This window comes from Ammospiza caudacuta, chromosome 2, assembly GCF_027887145.1.
Source record: "Ammospiza caudacuta isolate bAmmCau1 chromosome 2, bAmmCau1.pri, whole genome shotgun sequence".
In the NCBI taxonomy this organism is placed as follows: Eukaryota; Metazoa; Chordata; class Aves; order Passeriformes; family Passerellidae; genus Ammospiza; species Ammospiza caudacuta.
Window position 1 is genome coordinate 61,265,438 of NC_080594.1, and position 25,751 is coordinate 61,291,188.

At 36.0% G+C, this 25,751-nt stretch overlaps 1 protein-coding gene across 2 annotated transcripts in view; it reads left to right on the forward strand.

Moving 5' to 3' along the window:
• The window catches only part of VWA8 (von Willebrand factor A domain containing 8), a 182,609-nt gene that overhangs the window by 85,194 nt on the left and 71,664 nt on the right, over positions 1 to 25,751 (forward strand). For both annotated transcript variants that reach the window (XM_058824855.1, XM_058824856.1), the window contains exons 21-26: positions 308 to 384; positions 12,405 to 12,480; positions 13,119 to 13,254; positions 14,557 to 14,676; positions 16,882 to 17,087; positions 24,989 to 25,140. In XM_058824855.1, the coding sequence (XP_058680838.1) occupies positions 308 to 384; positions 12,405 to 12,480; positions 13,119 to 13,254; positions 14,557 to 14,676; positions 16,882 to 17,087; positions 24,989 to 25,140 (767 nt within the window). The remainder of the gene's footprint in view (positions 1 to 307; positions 385 to 12,404; positions 12,481 to 13,118; positions 13,255 to 14,556; positions 14,677 to 16,881; positions 17,088 to 24,988; positions 25,141 to 25,751) is intronic.

Below are 25,751 nucleotides of genomic sequence, written 5' to 3' on the forward strand. Positions count from 1 at the left end.
AAAAAGGCTGGAAAAACTTGTGTTAGTTAAAGGATGCATAGCATGTGTGACATAACTCTAGGGACACAATCCTACTTCTGGTTATTTCTAGTAAGATAGCTAAGTATTTTGTGAATATATACATATAAAATAAAATACATGTCATCAACTTGTGTTCAGAATTTTCTGAAATAGATTGAACTTGTATTTACCTATGAAGGAGTATGGAGAGTATTTTAACCATTTTGGCAAGTTATCTTTTCTGTCTTTATAACTCGTAAGTATGTACACCTGTATTATGTCTTAATATTATATTTGTTTACTGCAGGGAGTTGGGAAAAACAAGGTTGTTGACAGATTCCTTCACCTTTTGAACAGACCCAGAGAGTATTTACAGCTACACAGGTAAGAATGTGTTAGATTTCCATACTTTTTGGTTTTAATCAAATTTCTCATGTTATTAAAACTCATGTTTCTGAAATTAATGTGTTTTTGGTGTTTGAACAAAGGCCCCCTAAGTGGCACATGGACCACAGGAATGTGTCTGGCAGAGGCAATAAGCTGACAGGTTGAGGAGTGGGTACAAGAATGTGGTGCAATCATCTTGTTTGATACACGAGGAAGTAGAAGTGTGCTGATGCTAAACTTTGTTCAAAAAACAAGTAATATTTTGCTGTCATTTCTGGAAAGATTTCCCTAGCATGCAATATTGTGTGAGGGAAAAACTGTTTGAGTATATCACTCATCAGACAAGAAACATTCTACATAGTAAAGGTTTTTTGGCTTTTTTCCTTTGGCACTCCTGCTAAGTGCATGTATTTCTTTCTCACCCATAAGAGTTTGGATTAGAAAATTACATCATAAGCTAAAAAACAGACTTCAAGACAACAAACCAACTGAAAACAATTCAAAAGCTGAAATACTAGGAAATTATCTGCCTGCTTTTTATAACATGAACTTGAAACTAATAAATGGAAAGAAAGAATAAATATACCTAGAAGACTCATTTTCAATTGAACTGAATCCCATTTCGGCTTTGTTCCTAATCTTTATCTCTTTGTCTTCAACTTCCTAGCTTCATACCCTGTCTCTTTCCATAATCACTGTTTTTTAAATAGTGCTAATGAAAATGTTGATCTTTGGTATTTTGCCCATTAACAGCATCGTCTCTGTAACACTTTGTCTCCCACTTTCTCACCCAGAGTTTTGTCTTTAAGTGTCTTGTACTTGTATTCCTGATACGTGGATAGATCTATCTCATAACTTCTCTACTGCTGTTCTCCTTTATACTACTTATTCTAGACTTCCATCAGTTCTACATGAAATTCTGCTTTTGTGACCTCCTGCTTTCAGCTTTGCATTAACTTTCCTGCTTGGAACAGCTACCCACTTTGTCTGGATAAAATACACTGTGATTTTTGCCAATCCCAATTATGTCACAAAGTACTGCACTATTTCTGTCCTTTTGTGTGTTCTCCAGTGATGAGGCAGAACAGTGCTTAATATGAATTCATATAGCTCAGGAGAACATTGTATAAGCACCATGTTTGGAGTTTTCATGCAGCTGTAGAACGTATAAATTCTACATGCTAGTTGAGACATCACTAGGAAGAAAAATGTGCATTTATTGTCTTGTCAATACCGTGTTCTATAGTCTCTATAAGGTACTGCTTGTGATTACAGGGGTTTGGAGAGAGGTTGAAGTAGAAAATGAAGCAGAAAATTATGAGTAGTCCTATGTAATTATAGAAAAATAATTTATAAATATAGCAAAATCAGAAATTTCTGTTTTCTGGGTAGTATTTTGAAATGCTGTGTGAAGAACTCAGTCTATATAATATTTTGATTATACTTTACAGGGTGTTTAAACAAGGATTAGAGTATTGTTAGTGCACTCTTCTGGATTCAAAACAAAGTAAGAGCAAGTTTACAAAATACCCAAACAGTTTCCTAGTAAGCTTTTACATACTTTGTGGGGGAGATTGTCAGTAGCTTATGGCATAGATATACTTTCTTAGAAAATATTCTAGAATGTGTACTTCATCTTTGATAGCCCTGTGTTTCTTCAGATTTCCTAGCTAGCTACTGTAAGTACCTTTAAGCATGCCAAGGAAAGCACTTCTAAATATAATGCTTTTAATGGTGCTTGTATACCTGAATTATATTTCTTGACAAATTTGTTTGGATGGGTTTTTTGTTGGTTTGGAGTGTTTTTACTGTCTTGATGAAAGAGTGTAAGGAGTTCTGCTGTTCTAACTCTACATATGTTTAATGACATTCAAGCAGGGAGTATTTGCCTTAGTGGCAATAAGCTATTACCAGGAGTCATTTTAAAATCTCACATTTTATGTCTTGTACTTCAAGAAGATGAGAGGAGATAAAAGACAGGAAAAGGGACATCTGTATTTACTCTGCAACTGATTCACATGGGAAGGGTCAGCCTGACCTAAAGGTTTTGATTGCTTATAGAGGCTATAAATCCTTTCTCTTAATATTTCCTACAGCATCTCGTTGAGAAGTTTTATATTCTTGAAATTTGTAAGTCTTATCAATCATTTTAATACCATAAAGCAGAAAATCTTAATGGAAGGAAGTTGCAATTAGATTCAATAATGACAGAAAATAAGAAAAATGTGTATTTATGAATTATTAAAAAAATTGGCTGCTTTCTCTTGCATACTTCCTAATATTAGCAGCTGATCAGGAGTTGACCGGCTCTCTCATTGCTTTCATTGTGGGATTATGGAAACAGGTAATATGGCACAGGCTCAGCCCAGCCTCTTCCTAGGACTGCACTCATGAAACATTTTACTGCTTTTCTGTGTTAAGGAAAAACTTCCATCTGCCAGGATTTCCCTGTCCCTCCTTTCCTACAAGAATAATTTTCAGCAGAGAAATTCCAAATTTTTGTTTACCCTCCTGGTATGGGTGTCTCCATTTTGTTCACCCAGGACACCAGCTACATGTTACAGAATAAACAACAGCTTTATTTTGTTTTATATCAAAGAACTTTTAAGAGTTCTTATAGAAATTAAACATGTACTGGTTTTACAGGCAGTAACTAAGAAACTGACTGAAAGAAAATTTGATCTTCTCCAAGCTAATGTAACGACTATTTGTGTTGCTCCTAAATTAATGAACTCTGGAAAGTTTCATTATTTTATGAACCTTTCTGTTACTGCTTTTGCTATCTCTCCTGTGGATGATGTGGAAAGAATTTTCCAGTGGTTCTACACAAAAATCTGAAGTTAAATTTGGTAGACTAAATTAGTATTTCATTAAATCAGGGAAATAATTTTCATGGAAACTGATAATCATAGAATGTGCTGAGTTGGAAGGGAACCACTAGGATCCTCAAAGTCCAGCTGCTGGCCCTGCTCAGGACCAGGAGTCTCACCATGTGCCCGAGGGCATTGTCCAAATGCTTCTTGGACTTGGGCACACTGCGACCACTTCAATGGGGAAACTGTTCCAGTGCCCAACCATCCGCTGGGTGAGGAACCTTTTTCTAATATCCAAACTAAACCTCCCCTGACACAACTTCAGGCCATTCCCTGGGGTCACTGGTCAGCAGAGAGAAGACATCAGTGCATGCTCCTCTGCTTCCCCTCGCAAGGATATCTTGCTTTATTTTTCTTTATTGTATATTTATGTTTCATTATATCTTTCTTTTTTAATTCCCTCATGATATCTTGCTTTGACTTTCACAGTCTCTAAAACCAAGATGATTCCACAGAAAGAAGGGAAAAAAAACTTCAGAGGAGACTCAGGCAAGAAAATGTGCCCTGTTAAGACTGTAAAATCCTTCTTAGCACTGATAAGAGCAATAGATAAGTATAAAACTGTAAGCTCCCAGCTCTCCCACATAAAAATGTCAGAAGAGAGTATCATGGACTCTAAATAGTTGACTCCTTTGATATGATCAAAGAGATTAATTTTACTTCTCTTATCATCAAATTGCTAACTAATTTTACACAAAGGATGATTTTGCTGGAGTAAGATGTTCTTTATCTGTCATTTAACCATTTACGTTTGCATCTATTTGGAATTAAGTCATACTCTCAAGCTTTTTTTATGTTTCAATTAGGATGATTTCTCTTCCTTGCAATTACTATTTTTGTGATGACTATATATACAGAACTACAGCATTTATCCTTCTGTTTTCAGTTCAAGCTTGATTTATTGTTTGAGTTTGGGAATTTTGGAAGGATTTTTTTTTTTTGTTTGGGTTTTTTTGGTTTTGTGAGGATTTCGGGAATTGTGAAGAGACTTTTGATAGAAAGCTTCCTAAAAGCCTAGGTTCTGACTAGGAACGTGTAAACTTTAGTGACACAATTTTTGTGGTAGTTTCTGGTGGTATAAATTTGGTGCTAAATGTGGAGAGGCATGTGGATTAATATATATGCATTGAGTTTTTTGGAGTCATATTTTGCTGATCTTAGCTTTCATCAAAATTTTAAAAAATACACTGCTATGCTTAATACAAAAGCATAAAAAATAAAATAAATATTTAAATGTAATTTATTCTCATATACTAATTTAGGCAGCTAAAAACAACTGGAAAAATATTGGGAAGAACAAGACCTGGGAAAGCTGTCACCGCTGTTCTGTTGGTGTTGGATTTGCTTTAAGTCACATAGCCAAAAAAATCTACTAGTAACATGAAATCTCTGAAATTACCATCTGCCATCATGAATTGTGCTCTTAATTGCTCTGATAGCAAACAAAAACCTCTCTGTCTTGATGATGCCTTTACATAAAATTAATTGTAGAACATCTGTGTTCGAAGAAACGTGTTTGGTAGGTTCAGGAAGGCATGAAGTTCATTTTTGTATATCAAAACCTTTTCTTTAAAGTTTGGTGTACATTGTGCTCCTTGATTTTTTGAGATATTCAAAATCTGGATGCTGGACACTGTCTTGAGTATCTTGACTCTACATGGCCCTCTTTTGCAGAGAGGTTGGACTAAATGACTTCCAGAGGTGCCTTTCAACCTTAATCATTCTGATTCTGTGATTTAGCAATTTCTGCAAGGTAGCAGCTGGATGACCCCTAGCTCTTATTCTAGGTGTGTTGTAGTAATGTTGTAGTCTTCAAAAAAAAAAAAAAAAAGTTAAAATTAGTTTATCTTATCTTTATAAAATTTTATAATCCAGCAGTGGTTGTTGCATGGAAGGAAGCCATTTGTACTGTCCTTAGCTGTACTGTCCTTAGCTGATGCTCAAATGTGTTAGTATGAACAGTAGTTAAAGTTGTGAGAATTAAGAAACAGCTTCAGACTCAATATTGTTTTCAGAACAGTGTGTTAATGAGATTAAATGTGATAACTTCTAGAATATTTATTTATTGTTATGATACACATTTAAATGAGTGGTTGTTAAACAGAAGTTTCTCCATTATGTTTCCAGCTTCATGCTGTGTCAGTGACAGATTAGCTGTAGCAAATGCAAAATTTGGAGCTCAGTCTCCTTTGCCCCCTATCACAGCCATTCCTCTATACAATTGAAAATGGTCAGGAGTAAACACTACTGATCCTTTTCTGTTCTGATGGGAACTTGAGAACTAGTGGGAGAACTGGATCCCTCCTCTGAGCTACTAAAGATGTGGCCACTGAAGTCACGATAAGTAAAGTTAGTCAACTTCAACTCTAATGTTTTCAGTGTATAGATCTGCATAAGAACATCACCATCACTTACAGAAATAGAAGCTTTTGATGTGTAGACTGAAGTGTAATCTACATCAATAATTTATTAATGGCTATGAATGGATTTTCTGCTGGTCAAAACCTCAGTGAATCTGCAGATGCTAAATTATTAGTTTCATTCCGTTGTTCTCCTTCTATGTTTCAAGAAAATAATCTTGTAGGAAATTAGTTTATTGTGAAAAAAGATAATATGAATCTTCATAGAGTCATATGGCAAAAAGAGGGAATGTTTTTTAGTGTGTGAGGGTTGTTCTCTATGAAGTCAAAAATGTTAGAACGGCTTGTAAATATGATGTGATACCTTTTCTTGAAATAGAGACCGCAGGAAGTTTTCTTCTTCAGCTTTTGATAAAACATGTTTACCCCTAAATTAGCCATGTTAAGTCTTAGTTCTCCATTTAATATCTTTTTCTTACAAGTTGAGATAACTTACTTTTCTAAGCATTTACATATACACTACAGCAACTTATCATTGTTGTAAATGTGATGTTTGACACTGTCAATGGAATACTAACTGCTTTGAAATTCTATTTTGTATCTGATAATCTTACTATTCTCTCTCAAGATATTACACTACCTTGTTCTATGTGTCCCAATGCATTTCCTTACAAAGAATTTGCTTAAAACATCTTGATTTGATATCACATCTTCCTGTCAGAGTTACTATATTTATTCTAGTGACTGATGATTGAAAAGTGTGATACAGGGTTAATTTTAAAAATCTACTACATTTTGTGTTGTGCCTTTTCTAGTTCCCTAATAAATTACAGTAATCTGATGATCTTTTTTCCAAAACTTACCTGCATTTGCATATGTTATCTTTTTCAAAAGAAACGTAATTTTGCTGGGATCTTTAACAATCCAATTAATGGGGAGTTTGAGGTAGGAAAATGAGCTTATGGTGTCCCTACAAGCAATACTTACTACAAACTGTCCATTAATCTTTACATCTTAATTTTCTTTCCCTCTTTTTCAGCACATGTAATAAGTATAAAATCAAATTATCTGTTTCCATTATTGACATAATTTAAAACTACCCTTTCAGCTTTATTGACTTCAGGTTTTTAAAATTCTAATTTAAAAAGCTGTTTCAGAAGAAACAGCTTCCTTTGCCCAAGATACAGGTGGATACTAGAATTATATTGTACTTGTTCTCAGAATTGCATTTAATTGTCATCTCTTGAAAGAATATATGACCACATGAAATAAATGCTGATATAGCTCTGCAGGTCTGTTTTTAAACATGAACAATACAGAAAAGCCATCTCCGTAGTGGGCTGTTCAAGGAAGTGTTCTATAGCTGCACTGGTTTATTTCAGTTGAGCACAGGAAAGGCAGGGGAGATGTTCTGTTGTGGTTTTGGTTTTGGCAGCCACAAAACAAAAGTCTAGGTAATTTTTCCTCATGATTCATGTGTCATTAATGTTTAGATTATTTTCTTTTAATATTGTGCTTTATATTGTGTGCTTTATTCTTTATGTAGCTCATGTTAGGAAATAAGTAATAAGATGATACATTTTTGTCATGAAGATTTATGTTGTGAAGCCCTGACTGCATTGACTATATTATAGGTGTCTTTATAGTTTTTACTTGTTTTTTGCCTGTTTTCTTAAATACATTTTCAGCCAATACAGAGTTGCAATGCGAAGCTTCCAAGATTTCATGCCAGTCAATGGTCCCTATTTCCAATGTTAGCTTTTCATAAGCTGGCTGACTAGCTCTTTTTGTCAGATTCCGGGTGTTAGAAAGCTACTTCGTTTTTCTTTTTTTGTAGGAATTGAATTCAGATTTAATATCCTGCTGCATGGCTGTTACAGAGAAATAGCTCAGGTTAGAAGACCCTATTGTTTCATTTTCCTCTAAAGCTGAAATAAGAGTTTCTCACTGTTTACTCAATTAAATGTATTCTTACAAGCAATAAAGGAAGCTGCAGGGTGTTGTGTTTCCCCATTTATGGATTTTACGATTAGGGTGAGTGAATTTTGTATTTTGTTTTGGCAGATGGATCACATACAAGTAATTGTGTAACTTCAGATTTAAGCATATACCATGAATTAAACATAATTCCCTTTGACCTTTCTTCTGCCACCTGCAGTCATACTGAGTAATGAGTACCTTTATAGTCAAAATAATTTCTTGCATTTTAAACAAACTTATGTCCTGCTGAGTAGCTGTAACAGCATAGCAGGAAAAAAAAAAGGTGAATTTAATTATCAGTTCCTACAGATAAGTCAAAAAGCCTTTACAGGGTCATTTTTACAGAGCAATGAGACATCTGGTTGGCTTTTCAGATATTTCAGAATTTCCTAAACATAGCAGTCAGGTCATGCAATGCAGTGGCTCTGTGATGGGTTGACTAAAGAAATTAATTTGTAAATGTCAAAATCATGCAGATTGATTCTTTGTGTTGGGATTGCCTGCTCTTCATCAGGATAATCCATGAGTGGATTAACTGACCAATTAACAGCTTCAAATGGCCTTTGGACTAATTATTTTTCAAATACTCTTTCAAATTAGGTCACAGCAGATGGGTATATTCATGTCTGATTGACATGTAGAAATATGTATCTATGTCCATAGGTATTTAATAAAAAATGCCTCAGAAATGAAGAAGAATTTCTAGAGCATACACTCTACATCTCTGGTTTTTCCTTTTAAATGCTGTGAAGTTTTGTGTGGTGAATCAGGAGGAGGCCAAACCTGAGCTTGGTTTATATAACCTTGTTGCCATGAGCAGGGGACCCCTAGAACACAAGGTTGCCTTGCACAAATAATCTCTTACCCTTTTAGCCTCAGTGTAAGTACACACAGAAGCCAGGACTGTATTCTTCTGCATGTGTCAAGATGGAGTAATTCCAGGGAATGTGAGTGTTTGTGATGTCAGCTGGGGCCTGACACTGTGTCCTGTATTAGGGCACAAGCCTTCCTGGGGACTCAAATCTTCAATTAAAGCATTGGAGCACCTTTTGTTAAACTGGAGGATAACAACTAACTCTCTGAGTTAGTTGATGGAAACTTCTCCTGACACAGTTCATAGTTGTTCTCCAGAAGGAAGGCGTTGCTGTCAGTGAAACAAACTGTCACAGCAGTATGTTGGAGTCAGTCTGCAGACCTCAAAAATAGCTGCCTTTAGGGTAAAAATGCAGCAGTAGCAAAAAGTAAATAAAAGACAGCAATAGGAGCTAATTAAAAACATGAGAAGAATTCTCAGAAGTCCTGCTATGAATTGAGTGGTCATGTCAGAGGAGTTTCTATATTTCAGTAGTAAATATTTCTTCTCTTTTTTTTCTTTTTAAATGGAGCCCTTGTGAGAAGGACTTCCTTGATAAAAGTACATTCTTAGAAAGATATTAGTGAGTTTTTCCTATTTTTCTTTTACAATCAGATAAAGATAAAATCAGTTCAGTTGAATAAGATGACTGTATGTCAGATAGTTTTTCTCCCTCTACATTCCTACAGTCTTGCTTCTTTGTGTCAGGCCTATTTTCATTGCTGAATGTGATGAAATTGGGAGGTTTTGGTATTCATGTCTTTGTTAGAGCCTGTTAGTTATTATTAAGGTGCTATTGTTACTAAGTGAAAGTGAATTGGAGTTTTTAGTTGCTTTCCTGAAGGAATTTTGAGTGCCAGATATATTTTGCATTTAGGAAATGCTGCTTGCTATGTTGTTCAAAAATATTTCAGACTTAGTGCGTTTTTGTTTTTTCTACATTTCAGTGCCTTTACATTTACGTAATTCATTAAAAAGCGGAAATTTAAGAAAAAACTCAAAGGAGACAGTTTCTTTTTAGCCATTCTTTACTGTGTTTGGGTCATGGTAGGTTTCTGAAGAACAGAAATTAATGATATATAAGTGTATAGCATATGATTCTGAAAGGAAAATAATACTGATCTGTCATAACCCTTGTAAAACCATTCATACACGTCTGAATGTAATAGCCTAAGCAAATACAGGAATTTCACATGCACTTAAATTATCAAGCCAATGGAATTAATATTTGACTTACATTTAACTTCTGTAATACGCTGCAAATCCCCCAATGTATTTCCTTAAATACTAAGGCCAACTATCAACAAAGCAGAAGAAAGATAAAATAAGAAAAAAATTAGAAGATAGATTCAATTGATAGATGTCAATTTTTATTTTAGTTTGATACCTTCTGTATTTTTTTTTTATTGTGCTACTTTTGTAATAGCACTGAAATGAACAGTAAACTCTTGTAGTGTTTATTTTTCCTAAAAATATGTCAATTCTGTCTTCTCTGAAGAATGAGATCATCCTAAGGATTTGTGTGGGCCGCTGATTATTGTGGAATACTAAGCACAATTTAGTATTCCGTATTAGGGGGTTGTAAGTAATCTCTGCAGAGCCAGGGGATTAACTTGCTCAGCAAAAGTAAGGTACTATTTCGTGTTACAGTAGAAAATCATCTCACATTTTTGTCTTTTCTTGTGTCATCACCTGTGTGACAGCACATCACTAGAGATATTCATTTCCTGATGTGTTTTGTTCACTTTATTGTTTTTCATTCATTATCTCCTAAGTGCAAATTTATGATCTGTAAAGCGTCCTGTAATTCATCTTCCTTTATGTTATTTTTGGCCTATCCTTGGGTCCTCTCATTTTCTCACCCTTCTATTACTTTAAAGAGATCACAGTTCAAATTTGACAAATTCTTCCCCTTTTAACCTTATATTAATTCCTCAGAACATTTTTCCTTGCGTTATTTCTGACTAATTAGTACCTGTGACTGTGACCTTCAAATACTCTAGCATTTGGTTTACACATTTTAAAATTCTTCTGCTGCTGCAACTATATGGGCTTGAACTAGAAATGTTAACTGATGGTGGAGGTAGGCTGATACATACAAGCTGAGAATTTAGTCCCTAAATAATGTGTGTTCAAGAAACAAAAAATCACTGGTTTGTTGTTATTTTTGGATCTGTTATTGATTTTCTGCCCAGCGTATGAATTGCTTAGACACACAGGATGACAACAGAAGCTTTGTTTTTGTGTCCACAGTAGGATTTCTAAGATAATAGATTAGTGCTACTGCTTATTTTAATGATTTAATAAATTATATGTTGCAAGTGAATACAATGTTAATATAACTATTTGGGGAAGGGTTCCCTACTTGTGACAGGGTTAACTGAATTGAATGTGGTCCCATCTTTGTAACCTTTCCCTTTCTAGATTAAAGTTCAGATCGAGTAGCTAAACATTTGAAGTCTCTCTTTCTGCCCTTTGCTTTATTTCTGTGCATGGAAACTGGGATAAATCAATTGTGGGCTTAAAACTAAACAAGAAATTATTAGTGATTAGGGACAGAAATCCTGCTGACAGCAGTTTCAAATAAAGGAAATGTGCAAGTTATCCTCTCAGTTTAAAGCTGTTTGGAAGCTGGCCACTTAATAGCACTGCTAACAGTACTGTTTGATTTCCTGTACCCATGAGCTTATCAAAATTGTTGGTTTTTACAAGGTGTGGCAAAATTAAAGATAGAACTAAGTGGATCTTTGAAAGAGTGAGTCAGCTAGGCTTAAGCAAACATTTTTGTTACACAGCACAGCTGTGAAAGGTAAGAGATTTTTGTTGTATCAAATATTACGTACAGTGCAAAGGTTACCAACCTTACTAATGGACCAGTATGTGGATCTCAAGCAGTGTTAAGAGAGGTTTTCCTGATGAGTTTTGTCCTGTGATCAGCCCATTATTCTTTTGACACAGACTAATCTAAATTTTGAAATATGGGAGGAAAGGGATGGCAAAACCAACTTGCTCTAAGATTGAATTTCCTGTTGCCCATGAAAGCATGGGAGTCACTGGGACATTCTGTCATGAGCCAGGTCTGGATTATTCTCTAGCTCATTGGTCCATCTGAAGCCCAAAGTGGGTTCAGAAACAGGGTTGGTTATACAGATCATGACAAAGGTCTGGGCAAGTACTTTATACAATCAAACTTTCCCTGAGTTATGGACATAATTTCTGTAGGTGAACCCATTGTGGTGATGTCTGTTGCTTCACCTTTCTGAATTGCAACTGTTTTTTTATTTATCTGTGCATTCAGTGGTGGTTAAAATAGATTAAATAGTGAAGATTAAGCAATATTCTCATTATAGATTTTAATTAGCACTGTTTTACATTTGAAGAAAAGGTAATTCAGCAATTCAAAGACAAATCAAATTTCAGAAAGAAGCTGCTACTGAAGCGTCTGTCCCATCTAAGAGATTATACTGGTCATGATATAAAATGTAGCAAGCCAGTAGGGCTTAGAACTAAAAATAATTGATTTTAAGAAATCCACATGATAGGTTGTTTTGTTTGTTTGTAGGTTTTTTGCATGATGATATGTGGAGCAGAACAGCTAAACCAGTAACAATTGCTGTTTGTCACAAAAAATGACGGTTTCAGCATACTTAACTAGAAATAATAACATCACTAATGTGCCTGCATGCAAAAAATACTGGTTCTCTTCTCAGGGGTTTTGTTCTCAGGGTTTATGAGAAATGGAGAACTACTGTGAAAGTCCTGGCAGAGGCAAGGATATTCACATTTGACTACTAAGCGGATACACTGTTGTTCTCAGTTATTCAGTAGTCTAAAAAATTTTTTTTCCTCTTAGAAAGAGACTATTCAATTTTTCATTTATTCATTTTGTATTTTATTGTAACTAACATTCCTGTATTTTTAATTAATGCCATCTGTTTTTCCACATTTCAGGGATACCACTGTACAAAGCCTTACCCTACAACCTTCTGTAAAGGATGGTCTTATAATATATGAAGATTCACCACTGGTCAGTAGAAGCATTTGAATTTATATTTGGATTTTTTTTTTAATTTAAACTGTTGGTAATTTGACTTTTCATGGCCCAGTGAGTGAGTTTAGTAATAAACATTTTAATAATTTTTATTGGGTCACATTGGTCACATTTGCTGTGCCAAATGTGAATAAGATGATGATCTTGGGAGTCCCCACATACAAAATGAGTATGGAAAATAATTTAGTATTAACCTGACACATTTTAACTGGTAGAGTGGTATTTGCCTCCTTCTCCTTTGCAGCACCTCACACCTACATGCTAAGTTGGGTTCTGAACAGCTGTTACAGCCATTCTTCAGTTCTTTCAGCTACATGTTGAAAGTCTAGATGCAAGCTGGCTTTACACGTCTGTCTGCACTCCAAGTTGTTCAGTCAGGCTGCTCACTTCCCTCGCTTTCCATCCCTATCCAGGAGAAATGGAAACACCCAACTTTCTTGTCTCACGTGCCTCCTCTTCCTTCTATTGTGGTTTGGCCACAGCTTGTCCCTGTTCTGAGTCCCTTTCTTGTCTCAGTGCCACTGAGGTGTCACTGCTGCTCACTGAGAAACTAGTAATGCAGCTCCTTGCAGGGTTTTGGCCAGGAGTGATGTTATGATTCCTTTCTCTTCTAGGTAAAAGCAGTGAGGTTTGGCCATATTTTGGTAATTGATGAGGCGGACAAAGCACCAACAAATGTTACCTGTATCCTAAAAACTTTAGTAGAAAGTGGGGAAATGGTTTTGTCAGACGGAAGGCGAATTGTTGCCAGTAAGTAGAGCTAAAGCGTTTTCATCATTTACAGTAAAATGTAACATGTTGCTGGTTTTCAGTTGCTCAGTAGCAACGCAGACCATTCCAAATGGATAAATAGTTTGTTGCTAAGAAGTTAACAATTAAAGAATTTACAGTAATTTTCTCTGCTACTTTTGCAATAGTCACTAAGGTTTTTTTAAAATTAGCATTCTTGTTAATTTTGCTGAAGAATTATAAGGAATCTTAACCCAGAAAGTTTTGACCTCTCTGCTTCTCATTCACCATAAGAAATAAAGATCTAGTTGAGAAAATTATGATCTTAGTTATGCCCATCTGGACATTTGGGGTATCACTGGATCAGGTCTAGAAGGAAGATATGTTATATATCTGTGCTCAAATTGTAAAGGATTTTATCTAATCAAATATTGCATATGCTTACTTGATTATATGCTTATTTCATTATTTAAATATATCCTGCAGGATGAGGCTATCTGTAATTTGATGGAATTTAATTCATCTGAGTTCCATGAAAAAATATTTTTCATTATTTTTCAAAAAAAGGCTATGTTTGAAGGTATCTCTTGATGCTACTCGATACTAAACTTTACATAATTAATTTAATTTTAACAATATGGGGAATAATGTTTGAGTGTAGCAGTCATTCAATACTCACATGGCACGCTTGAGTTTTGCTTGTCATTATAAACTTTAGGTGGGCTTATTCTAAAATATTTTCTAGCCAGTCCTAGTTATTACTGTAGTTTTTTTTGGAGGCAGTTAAAGGATTCCCAAACACCATGTGCCACTGGAATCATGCTGAAAGGGAACAAGGTTCTGAATGGAGCCAGTCTGAGTAGTTTTGGAGATCCAGTCTTCACATGTGTTAAATAATGTATCTCTATGTTCTCACAAATTTTGTAGTAACCAGGAGGAATTTCGATCCTGTCTTCCCAGATCAAATAGTGTCAGACCTATATAAAATCACATTTTATTCACCATTGGCTTCACCATTTTAGTGAAATTAAATATAAAGAAAACAGGTAGTCTGCACCCCAAGAACAGTGGATGCATTTTTGTGTTTTTTCAATTAAACACTTTGGTTAAATTTTTGTGAAACAGACTATGAAACTTGAAAATGAATGCTAGAAAACTCAGTTGAATGATGTGTAACTGTTCTTCTAATTCTAAGAGGAATGTAATTAAATTAGAAGAATTTTTCTTCTATTTCTAAGAATTCTTCACCTAATCTAATTATGTTCATTCATTCAGTATTGCAAAGCTTAAATATGCAAGTTATAAATTTTATTTCTTTTCCAGATCATGCTCATGTAGAAGGGAGAGAAAATGTAATAGTTATTCATCCTGATTTTAGAATGATAGTTCTGGCAAATAGGCCTGGGTTTCCTTTCCTGGGTAATGACTTTTTTGGCACATTAGGTAAGTGATTCATGTTAATTTATGATCTTTAATAGACTTGACTAATAGAATATCTGTCTTAATCAATTACATTTCATGAGGAGAAGGGACCTTATGCATATTGATTGATACTTTATGTCATGTACGACATTAAGGCTGTAATGTAAATTTATGTATCTTAATAAAAGTGCCCAAACTTGCCCTTAATGGAAAAGCTGTATGTGATCATCTGTATTAAAACTATTTTGTTTTATGGGATCTGGATGGACAAGATTATTGAAATCTTTGTTAATGAGTGTATAGAGTATACAAATACTCCAAACAAATTAACTGTAAACTTGACATCTGACAGCTCTTTCAACTGCTCACTATTTTTTTTCCCATATCAAACAAGCCACAGCTTGGGTACTGTCCTGTTTGGTACAAGAGACGGTAGCTTGATGGATGGTTCTTTTCTTTGCTTTCAGTAGCAAAGGCTACTGTATGTTTTGCTGCTAGCACTGTGCTACCTGCTTTTCCATCTTGCTTCTCCATGTATATGGTCTTAGTAAAATATGTATGTTTGACAAGATACTGAATTTATCTCAGTATCAGGTAAAGCTGTCCAAATTTCACACCAACGGTGCTCATATCAACAGAAGCCTTAGTTTAGAAAGCTCTTGGTAGGTCTCAGAAATTCTGTGTGTCAGCAAAGATTCCCTAGAGCTTCATCTCACAGCAAAAACACGAAATTAAGTTGAACAGGGGCAAGTGGTGAAGAATTCTTTGGCCTGTATAGCCCACTGTTCATCTAAGTGGGCCTCTGGCAAGGTTTTAGCATTGTTGCTACATGATGGCTGTGAACTGAATACCCTCCAGACTCCACTGACTGTATTATCTGTGTTAGCTTGGCCATTGATATGCAGGAACCTTAATTTATGTAGTTTTGCCTGTTAACTTTGGCCATAATGCTTAATCTGTAAGAAATCGACTCAAAATATACTCAAAAAAGCAGTTGCAAACCCAATTCCATACTACTTAATAGTTCTTTGTTTTTCAGGTGAGGTTCCCTCTGAATGGACATTCTCTGTCTGAAACTCATTGATTCTGAATTTCACAAAGCTACGTTGCCCCAAAAGAATTTATTGTTGTGTTTATTTTTCACAGCCTAGTTTCCTTCCTTGCATGAACCCTTTAAACAAAATCATCCCAGTGTTACTGCTCTTGGTCTGCATGGCAGAGGTGTGGTTGAGTCTTTGGGGTTCTATATTGATATTATTTTTTCAGCTTAGAGTTTCTTCTGCTTTTAGTTCGTCCTTTTTCTGCAGGATCTGATCATGCTTCTGCAAAGTTTTGTACAACAGTTCAGAGACTTTTTGTGAATAAACTCAATTTATAGATTATATGTTTGGTATCGATATAATGCCAATGTATGGAAATAATATCTTGCCAAATTTCTTACTATACTTCAAGGCAGGCAGGGAGTAAAGATAAGTTCAGTATTTCCTCTAGGCCTTTTAATTGGGTTTGCATTAGGGCCCTCCTGCATTTCAAGATTTCCCTGAATTCTGTGGTGTTTTGAAGGAATTCAAAAATAAGTTCAATTCAACCAGTTATGTTTTCTTAAAATCTTTTTTCTCTTATTTTTTCCTGCACATTATAGTGCAAGAGTTCTATTATCATTACATTGCAAGGGTTCCATATTGCTGAAGTTTTGTACCTCCGTGATGCTTCTTATAGGCATCTCCTCTAGGCACTGACTCTTCCTTGTCCTCATGGCAGCCAACTGACTCCAGTTCCCCTCGACCAACCAATCCACTCTTTTAACCACTCTTCTTATTGGTTACAGCTGTGGCCTGTTAAAATCAGGCCTGCTCCTAATCTTTAATAATTAACCCAGCTGCAACTCTTTAGGGGGTACGATTACTTTCCACACTACCCTCATTTACTTATGTTCTATCCCCATACACCTGCATTCATTTGACTTTTGTTTCTTCTTGAAGTTGATTTCTCCCTCATGATATCAGCGTCATTAAAATGACAGATGAGATCTCTAGGTTTCCAGAAACCTCAATGTTCCTCATAGCTTGTACTTCACATTTTTCACAGTTTTAGCATCTTGGTACTTAGCATTCTTTTGAGTCATATCTTTTCTATTAAAGGTCCAGTGTTAAACTTAAAGGGGCTGTTGGGATGCTATTTCTTTATAAATTATCTAACTTTGTGCTTTTCCTTTTTTCTTTGTAGGGGACATTTTTAGTTGCCATGCTGTTGATAATCCCAAACCACAGTCAGAACTGGCAATGCTTAAACAATATGGTCCCGATGTTCCAGAGGCGATTCTGCAGAAACTGGTAGCTGCTTTTGGAGAGCTCAGGAGCTTAGCTGACCAAGGAACTATTAACTACCCCTATTCCACTAGAGAAGTAGTGAATATTGTAAAACATTTACAGGTACAGTACATCACATTTAATTGAAAGCTTGAGTTCATCAATACTGATTTTTTAATGCCTGAAGGTTTCAGAAAGAAGATGCCATTATTGTTCATGCATTTTTATTTAATTCTTGTGAAGCACTTTACATTTTGAAAGATGCATAATATTAAAGATGCTCAGATAGTCAGAGGATAAGGATCACAGATGTACACGGGCAGATATTTATTCTGCATATTTATCGATAGAAAAAAAACCTGTAAATCTGTTTTTCTACTGTGTGAGAAAAAAGTTGCATACTGTGAATACTGTGTGCAATGTTCATACTGGCCCTTATTATAAAACTCCATATTCAACATACAATACTTCCAGGACAGTGCAACCGTTCGTTTTATTCTGCTATAAAATTTGTGGATTTAATCCTTTCCTGTGAAAAATACAAATTCCTGCTGCCCAACAATAATACATCTGTAGTGGATTTTTTTCTAAGGAAAATGCTAGATGGATAACAACTCAGCAAGGGAATATGTAGGATTCATTATTACTTCCTACACACATTTAACTGCAAAATTTTGAATTCTGATTTAATGATGATCTGGTTTTTAAATATTACGGTAAAGTCTGACTTCTGTCTTTATAAAGTGAAGGATTTTTTTGCCTGAAGTATTTGAAGTGTCCTAATGCTCTTTGAAATAGCAATGCTTTTATTTTATTCAGTTTATAATTCTAAAATTGGTCATTTGTTAATTTATAGGCCATTTCTTGAATTATTGAGTCCTATATGTTTTTAAAAAATAGTGGAAATGAATGTAATTAATACAATTAGAATATAATTTCTCACAAGTTTGGATCTACTGCTCCTGTGTTTTATACTGCATGGTATAACAGGATTGCATGATAGTTTTGTGTCTGTGGTCATGTACATATTCACACACATTCAGATCCTGAAGGGTGGATTTGCTACTTTTAAAAATCTTCATCTAGATTTGTGGAGAGTATAGATTTTTATGTTCTGTGGTCTCTAGAGCGTGAGAAGATCTCAAGACAAGCTGGTGCTCCTAGTTATCAATAATAGAAAGAAAAAATAATGCTCTCTAACTTTGTGCTAAGGGTTAAGAAGATTCAGACCTAAAGGCTGAGGAATCCAGATAAACACATAAGCAGAGCAGTCTATTAGGATCCATTACCAGCTGATAGGTATTTGTTTACCAAGCTGATAGAACATGTACATGCTGATTTCTAAACACACAGTTACATTAAAAATGACAGTGGAAAAATTACAGACTTGAGGAATATTTGCTGTGCTGCTGAGAAGCTAATTTTTAGGGTATTTGTTAAATTAGCTGGTTTCTGTCTTCATACCTTTCTGCTCTTCCTGCCTTCCTAGCTTCTTTCCTTCATCATCTACCTCCAAGTAACCTGAAGTTGTACTGATTTCTGTTAGTGATCAGTGCAGAAACATAAGACTTAATTATTGTTTTATTTGAGTGTGGACAGTATCTAACTGGAGATTGAAAGAGCTGTATTGCTAATTGTCTTAAGGGCTCTTACTGTCTGCTTCTGTCTCCCTCACTTAAGCAGATTAGTACGGTCACTTCAACCTGGACATTGGGTGCAGTTCAGTGGGGAAGTTTCCCATCTGCTAAGCTTTCACCTCTTTGAAAGTGTAAATATCCAAATAGCTCTCCAACATGCATCTTTGACTTGTTTTGTAACATTTATTTTCAAGATCCCAGTCTCCTAGCAAGAATAGAACATTTTGTTTACTGTAACTTGGTTTTCAATCTGAATAATAAAAAACTGTGAGTAGCCAAATGTAAACAATGAATATAAACATAATGGTTATTCCAAAGTAAGAAACTTTTAGGTCTTCAGGTAGAGAAGAAAGAGGAAGGAGGGAAATGAGTCAATAATATTGCTGGTCCTTAGGAAGGAAGGAGGGAAGTTAGTCATATTGTTAAACAATTTCCCTTACAGCAGTTCCACAGCCCTGCTCTCTTTGTACTATTGTGTTGATTTCTTTCACATAATTTTGGAATTTTTTCCTTGTGTAAAAAAAGGTTGGATGTTTTGGACGAAAAAAATGCTTTTGATTACTGTTGTCTGACAGCACATCTGAGCATCAGGACTAGTCACTTAAAAATATACTGATTGCTATGGTATCAGCAAATTGATAGGCTAATCTCTGACTAATTGCGATCTTCAGCACTTAGGATACACAGAGAGAGTACAGTTACAAGATTATCCTCCCCTAAAGACTATGCAAGTAGGGAACATGTAGTAATTTAGTTGTAGCTTAAACATTGTGTTCAGACCTAGGTTGCTTCTATATTAACTTTTTCTTCGGGAAAGGTTTTTTTGGTGATGCTTGAGACACCAAACTATTTTGAAGACCCAAAACTGCAAGTATAGGGAGAGTTGTCTAATGCAGGTACCTAACTTGATTGCTGCAACTTTTTCTCCTCACGTTCTGTATCAGGAATTGAGATCTTGCAGCTCTAGCTGGCAGGTGACCTGATACAGCCTTTTTGTCTTGCTCAGCTCCAGTTTTCAGACTGTCAAATGTCAAAAGTCTTTATGTTAATAGTAGCTTATGGGTAAGCTCAGAAACTCTGCCCTTGCTCTGTTGGGTTAGCATAAGGTGCTTTAACCAAGGTATGCTGTGACTGCTTCTCTGCAATCTAATGTGCTGTTTTTCATGAGACCTTGGTAGATGCTAATCAGGAAAGCCACATTAGTCTAGATAAAATGGCAAGAGCTTTTTTGCTAATTCTTCTTTAGTTTCAGAAAGCTGAGATTTTTTCTTCTTGGTTATCTTTCTTGTTTATATCTGAGATTGCTTCCTAATGGTAGGCACTAGTATAACAGTTTTCAAACAGTAAATGCCTAAGAAGCCTTCTGGCCCTGAAGTCTACTTGTCATCAAGTTTTAAGGCCTATTCAGTAAGCTTTTGTGGTAAGATAGTGCCTTTTTGTAATGTTCAGCCTAATCTCAAAAGGAAACTAGGCTTATCAAATAACAGTTTTTATCCCCTTCTCACTTTGTGCCTGATAACCTTTTACCCTTTTGGACAGTCACAATGGATCTCAGTTATCAATTTTCAAAGATAATTAGGTTTTTGCTGGTTTAATCAGAATCAGTGGCTATATGACAGAGAGGAACTGATTGAAATTGCAGGGGGAGAATTCAGCTGTTTCGTTTGGCAGTAGATGTTGCCCACTAAAGACAGGAGTACTGGTTAATCCATTTGTATGTCTGTCACTCAGGATGAGCCATAGACATGGTGCTTCTGGCTCTGCTGAAGGACAGCTGAGGAGGAACAGAGAGAGCTGGCAACATTCAGTAAAAGGGTGTAGGGGTAGGTGCAGGGGCAAACCAAGAGCGCAGGGGAACAAACAGATACCTGAAGGCACTAAGATACATTGGGAAGTGCGCGTTAGTGAGAATGCAAGGCAGAAGTGTAAAACAAAAAGTCTGAACTCATTACAGACTGAACACCAGATAATTTATCACTTTCATTTCAGGACAGTGGTAGAAGTACAATAGACCTCAATGGGTATAGCATATTTGAATTCTTGATTTCTACTGGAAACCACAGTTTTGCTTATAGATTTTACACAGGCTGTAACAGTACATACCCTCATGGAATGTTAGATCCAAAAATACATGGCTTTTTCACCAAGTCAAATTCTCCATCAAATAAAGCACACAATGTACAAATAAAAATATACAATTGTTGAAAGCAAAAAACTATGTTACTTACTATTTTAAAGAATAGCCAAGAATCTAAGGTACATACAAAAGTGTTAGTTGTAAGGGGAAGAATCAATGAATGACAGTCAGACAGACTGATAAGAGGTCAATATTTTCTCTAGTAATGTACTTTTTTTAAAAATCAATAGAAACCAAATTTTTTTTTTTTTTTACGTTCAGTTCAATCCCCAAAGAGTCAGCCCTTTTTTTGGGTTTTGGGTTTTCTTGTCTTTTTCTTCTTTCCCTTTAAATGAGCTGTCATTTTCTTTCTTCAGTTAGCAGTTGTCCAAGCAGTTATTAAAGAGGGATTGGATTTGTTCTGGTTGAAGCAGGAGAGTTGTGGTTTATTTAATAACTGAAGTAGAGGACCTTTGTACAAGTGGCTTGTGCTCCCAGAAGCCATCTGTTGTACCTCAGGAAATTTTTTATGATGTCCAGCTGACACAAGAAGCATGGAACTGTTGATGCAATTCATTACAGAAAAGTGTACTGATGACAGAAGTTATGCAGTGATTCAGAAGACTGCAGACATACTTGGAGACTTCTAGAGAAAACTGGATATTATTTGAAGTACTTGACCAAGGATTCTGCAGTACCTAATGCAGGGAATTGAAAGTGTAGTTCATGAGTAAATTAGATAGCTTGGTGCTGGCGTGTTGGTTGTGATTTCACTGAGAAGAACAGAGAAAACACAGTATTCATAATATAAATTTTGTTTCAGGATTATTCTCTACTTCTTACTGGTCAATTAAGCCAAGGTGCAATTAAAATGTAGAAGTTAGCACTTTCACTGCTAACATTGTCATGAACTTTTCAATTCACCTCATATATGAAATGTTTATACATTTAGTGTTTAGTTAGAATAGATGATAGGAGAATGAATTTAGTACCTCTTTCATTGTACTTGTTACTTTGTTAGAACTGGATGTTGTAACAAGGATGGCACAGGCTGTAGAACAATTTTATATTATCCCATAATAACTTGTATTTTGCTAAGCTGTAATGATGTAGAACTTCTAATAGGTCCCTCATAGACAGATTTAAAAAGGAGAACATAGTTTAATATGCTTTTATAGCAACACTAGTATTAAAATATTCTATGCCATGTACACCACAGATAAAAAAGGTTTGTATAAGCTTAATTTAGCAGTGGTATTCTAGTCTATTACAGTGACTAGCTAATTTTAGTATTGCTTGTGGCACAGGTATTTTATTACTGAGATCAGATATTTATAAAGTCGGGAAAATATTAAACTCCTAATGCTGATATTTGATTAACAGTATAGATCAAAGCATTTCTGAAATTCTTCTGTTTTCTTCTGTTTTAATTTTTTAATCAGTATTCAAATATCTGTATTTTTAATACATTTATAAACTTCTCTGACACGTCTGTTTTTCAAGTTCTCCATACCAGCCTAGCTCACTAATGGGGGAAAAACAATTAAGACTACAACTTCCTAAAATATCTCTCCACAAGTTTATGTTCATCACTGTCAATGTGCCATACTGAGATGGAAGTGTCTAGGTCCTTGGCTGAAAAGTCTAGTATTTGAATGAAAGGCCTGTGGAGAAAAAGTGAGACATTTTTAAATAGAAAGATTCTCACTCCAATCTCTTGCCAAAAAAAAGGATAAAATAAATCAGGCAGTAAAGTTCCAGGATATACAGCAAGTTGATAATTGTTTTTTAAAATTCTTTTTATTTGCTTTGCTCCATTTACATCTGTGGTGGGCTAACCCTGGCTGGATGCCATGCCCACCAAATACATTCTTTCACTTCCCTCCTCTGCTGGGAAGAGAAAATATAATGAAATCCCTATAGAACAAAATAAAGGCAGGGAGAGATCACTCACCAATTACTGTCACAGGCAAAACAGACTTGAAGAAATTGGTTTAATTTATAGCAAATCAAATCAGAGTAGGAAGATGAGAAATAAACACAGATCTTAAAACACCTTCCCCCTATTCCTTCCTTATTCCCAAGTTCAACTTAGCTCCTGCCTTTCTCTACCTCCTCCCCTTCAGCAGCACAAGAGGATGGGGAAAGGGAGCTGTGATCAGTTCTTCACACGTTGTTTCCGCCACCACTTTCTCCTCAGGGGGAGGACTCCTCACCAACTTCCCCTGCTCCAGCCTGGGGCCCTCCCATAGGAGACATCCTCCATGAGCTTCTCTATTGTGAGTCCTTCCCACTGGCTGTGGTTCTGCAGCAACTGCTCCAGCCTGGAGCCCTTCCACAGGGTCACAAATTCTGCCAACAAACCTGCTCCAGTGTGGGCTCCTCTCCCCACAAGGCCGCAGGTCCTGCCAGGAGCCTGCTCCAGTGTGTGCTTCTCACAGCCAGAGATCACAGCCTCCTTTTGCATATACCTACTCTGGCTTGGGGTCCTCCACCTCGGTGACTTTCTTAATCAATTACACCAGTTTCTCTGAGTGCTTTTCTGGTATTAAAAGTTCTTCATTTCTCTTATTTTAGCTTATAGAATCCTAGAATATTTTTGGCTGGAAAGCACCTAAAAGATATTCTAGTCCCCAGCTGCTGCGGGAAGGGACACCTGCCACTAGGCCATGTTTCTCAAAGCCCCATCCAACCTGACCTTGAGCACTTCAGGAATGGGGCATCCACAACTTCTCTGGGCAGCCTATGCCAGTGACTCACTACCTTATTATAAAGAATTTCTTCCTAATAACTGATCTAAATCTGCCCTTTTTCTGTTTAAAGCAATTCCCCCTTGTCCTATCACTGCATGGTCTTCTAGTCCCTCTCCATCTCTCTTATAACCCCTTCTAGGTACTGGAAGGTGTTATAAGGTCTCCTTACAGTTTTCTCCAGGCTGAGCAACTCTCTCAGTCTGTCTTCACAGGAGAGGTGCTCCAGCCCTCTGATTGATCATCTTTGAAGCCCTCCTATGGACTCAATCCAGCAGGTCCATGTCTTTATGTTGAGAACCCCAGAGGTGGATGCAGCCCTGCAGGTGGGGTCTCACCAGAGCAGAGCACAGGGACAGAATCCCCTCCCTCACCCTGCACTACTTGCAGTGCAGCCCAGGACACATTTAGCTTTCTGGGCTGCAAGTGAACATTGCCAGGTCATGCCAAATTTCTCACTTTCCAGCACTCCCAAGTCCTTGTCAGAGCTGCTCTCAATCTGTTCATCCTCCAGTCTGTGCTGATTCAAGTGGTTACCCCAACCCAGGTGCAGGACAATGCACACAGCCTTGTTGAACCTCATGAAACTCGTGTGGCCCCACTTCTCCACCTGTCTAGGGCCCTCCCGACAGCATTCTACCCCACAAGCATGTTGGCTGTATCAGTCAGCTCAGTATCATCTGCAAATTTTCTGAGAGTGCGCTCAGTCCTGCTGTGTCATTGATGAAGATAATAAACAGTCCTGGTCTGTACTGACATTTGTCACACATCTCCGTTGGGACCTTGAGCCATTGACCACTACCCTCTAGATGCAACCATCCAACCATTTAATTCCTCATTCAGAATAATCAATCCAGCACAGTAACACAGCTTTAATTTCTGCTAACGATACTAATGAAAGTCTGATAAATATTTGGGGTTTTTAAATGTACATAGCACATTTCAACTAGTATTTTTCCCTAAGGGAAAAAATAATTGTGGGTCTTAAGCAAATTTCTGTGTCTACTAAAATCCATCATGACCTAAAATAGTTTTTTTTTTAACTAAGCAGTATATTATCTGCTTCTCTCTATTAAACATTAAGAGTCAGAATTCTTAAATTAATTGTGTGGGTGAATTACATGAATTATATTAATTATATGAATGTTATCTGATACTGTCTTAGTATCAGATCTTCATGGTTTACAGAAAGCAAATTTTAAGAATACAGAATAGTATTAATTATATTCTCCAATGATTACACCATCTTGTTGTGTGTATAATGAAAGTAATTCTTTAAACCAATGATGTTGTTTAGTGTTAAATAATTGTCACATCCTTTTTTTGTTTAAACCAAGTTTAGTGTCAGTAGTTTCACTCTGACTTGAAATGATGTCCTGGAAATGAAAAGTAAAGATTACTTCAGAACTTGTCTGTCAATCAAAGTTGGAATTGTTTATTTTAGAAGTACATAATGATGTGCTGTTACTTAATAGATAGTAACTAAAAGAAATGTTATTGTAATGGTCTGTTTCTTTACAGAAATTTCCATCTGAAGGACTTGCAAATGTTGTTCGAAACGTGTTTGACTTTGACTCCTACAACAATGAAGTGCGTGAAATTTTATACAAAACTTTGCACAAGTATGGGATACCTATTGGAGCAAAACCGACCAATGTACAGCTGGCCAAGGAGTAAGAATAACATAAGATATATATTAAGAAGACATATTTCTCATGATCACTTTATAAGTGTGTTATCTTGCTGCAAATTGATTTTAAAACAACCTGGAATTCTTGGAAGTCAATCTTCCACTGGTTCAAATTTATAATCTTCCAAATAATTTACAACAATATAAGTTACTTCATGAGTATTTGCTTATTATTAATATTTAACCTATAAAATCGATGTACATATTAATAGCTTGTAAGGTAAACAGGTATATCTTAATAAAGGGAAATACTTGTTTCTTCTCCTGTGTTTTTAATTCAATTGCAATACACTTCTGTCCTGTTACTTATCACCTAAGTCTGCAGAAAAAAAAGTTGTCTTCAGTGGTAGCTGGGTTTTGTCTTTGATGCTCACAGAGGGCTCTGCAAAAGTATTTCTTCTGAGTGGAGCAGTGCATGTAAGCTTGAAGAACAGCTTCTGTATGTGTCTGCAAATCAGTTATTCTTTAATTATGTTATTATTTGATATATTACACCATATACTTCTTTTGCAGAGGTTAGAATCCAACCAGCTACATGAGATAGTAATGCCCTCCTGTCTTCAAGCCAACCCCCACTCTCTGAAGGGGCCTTAC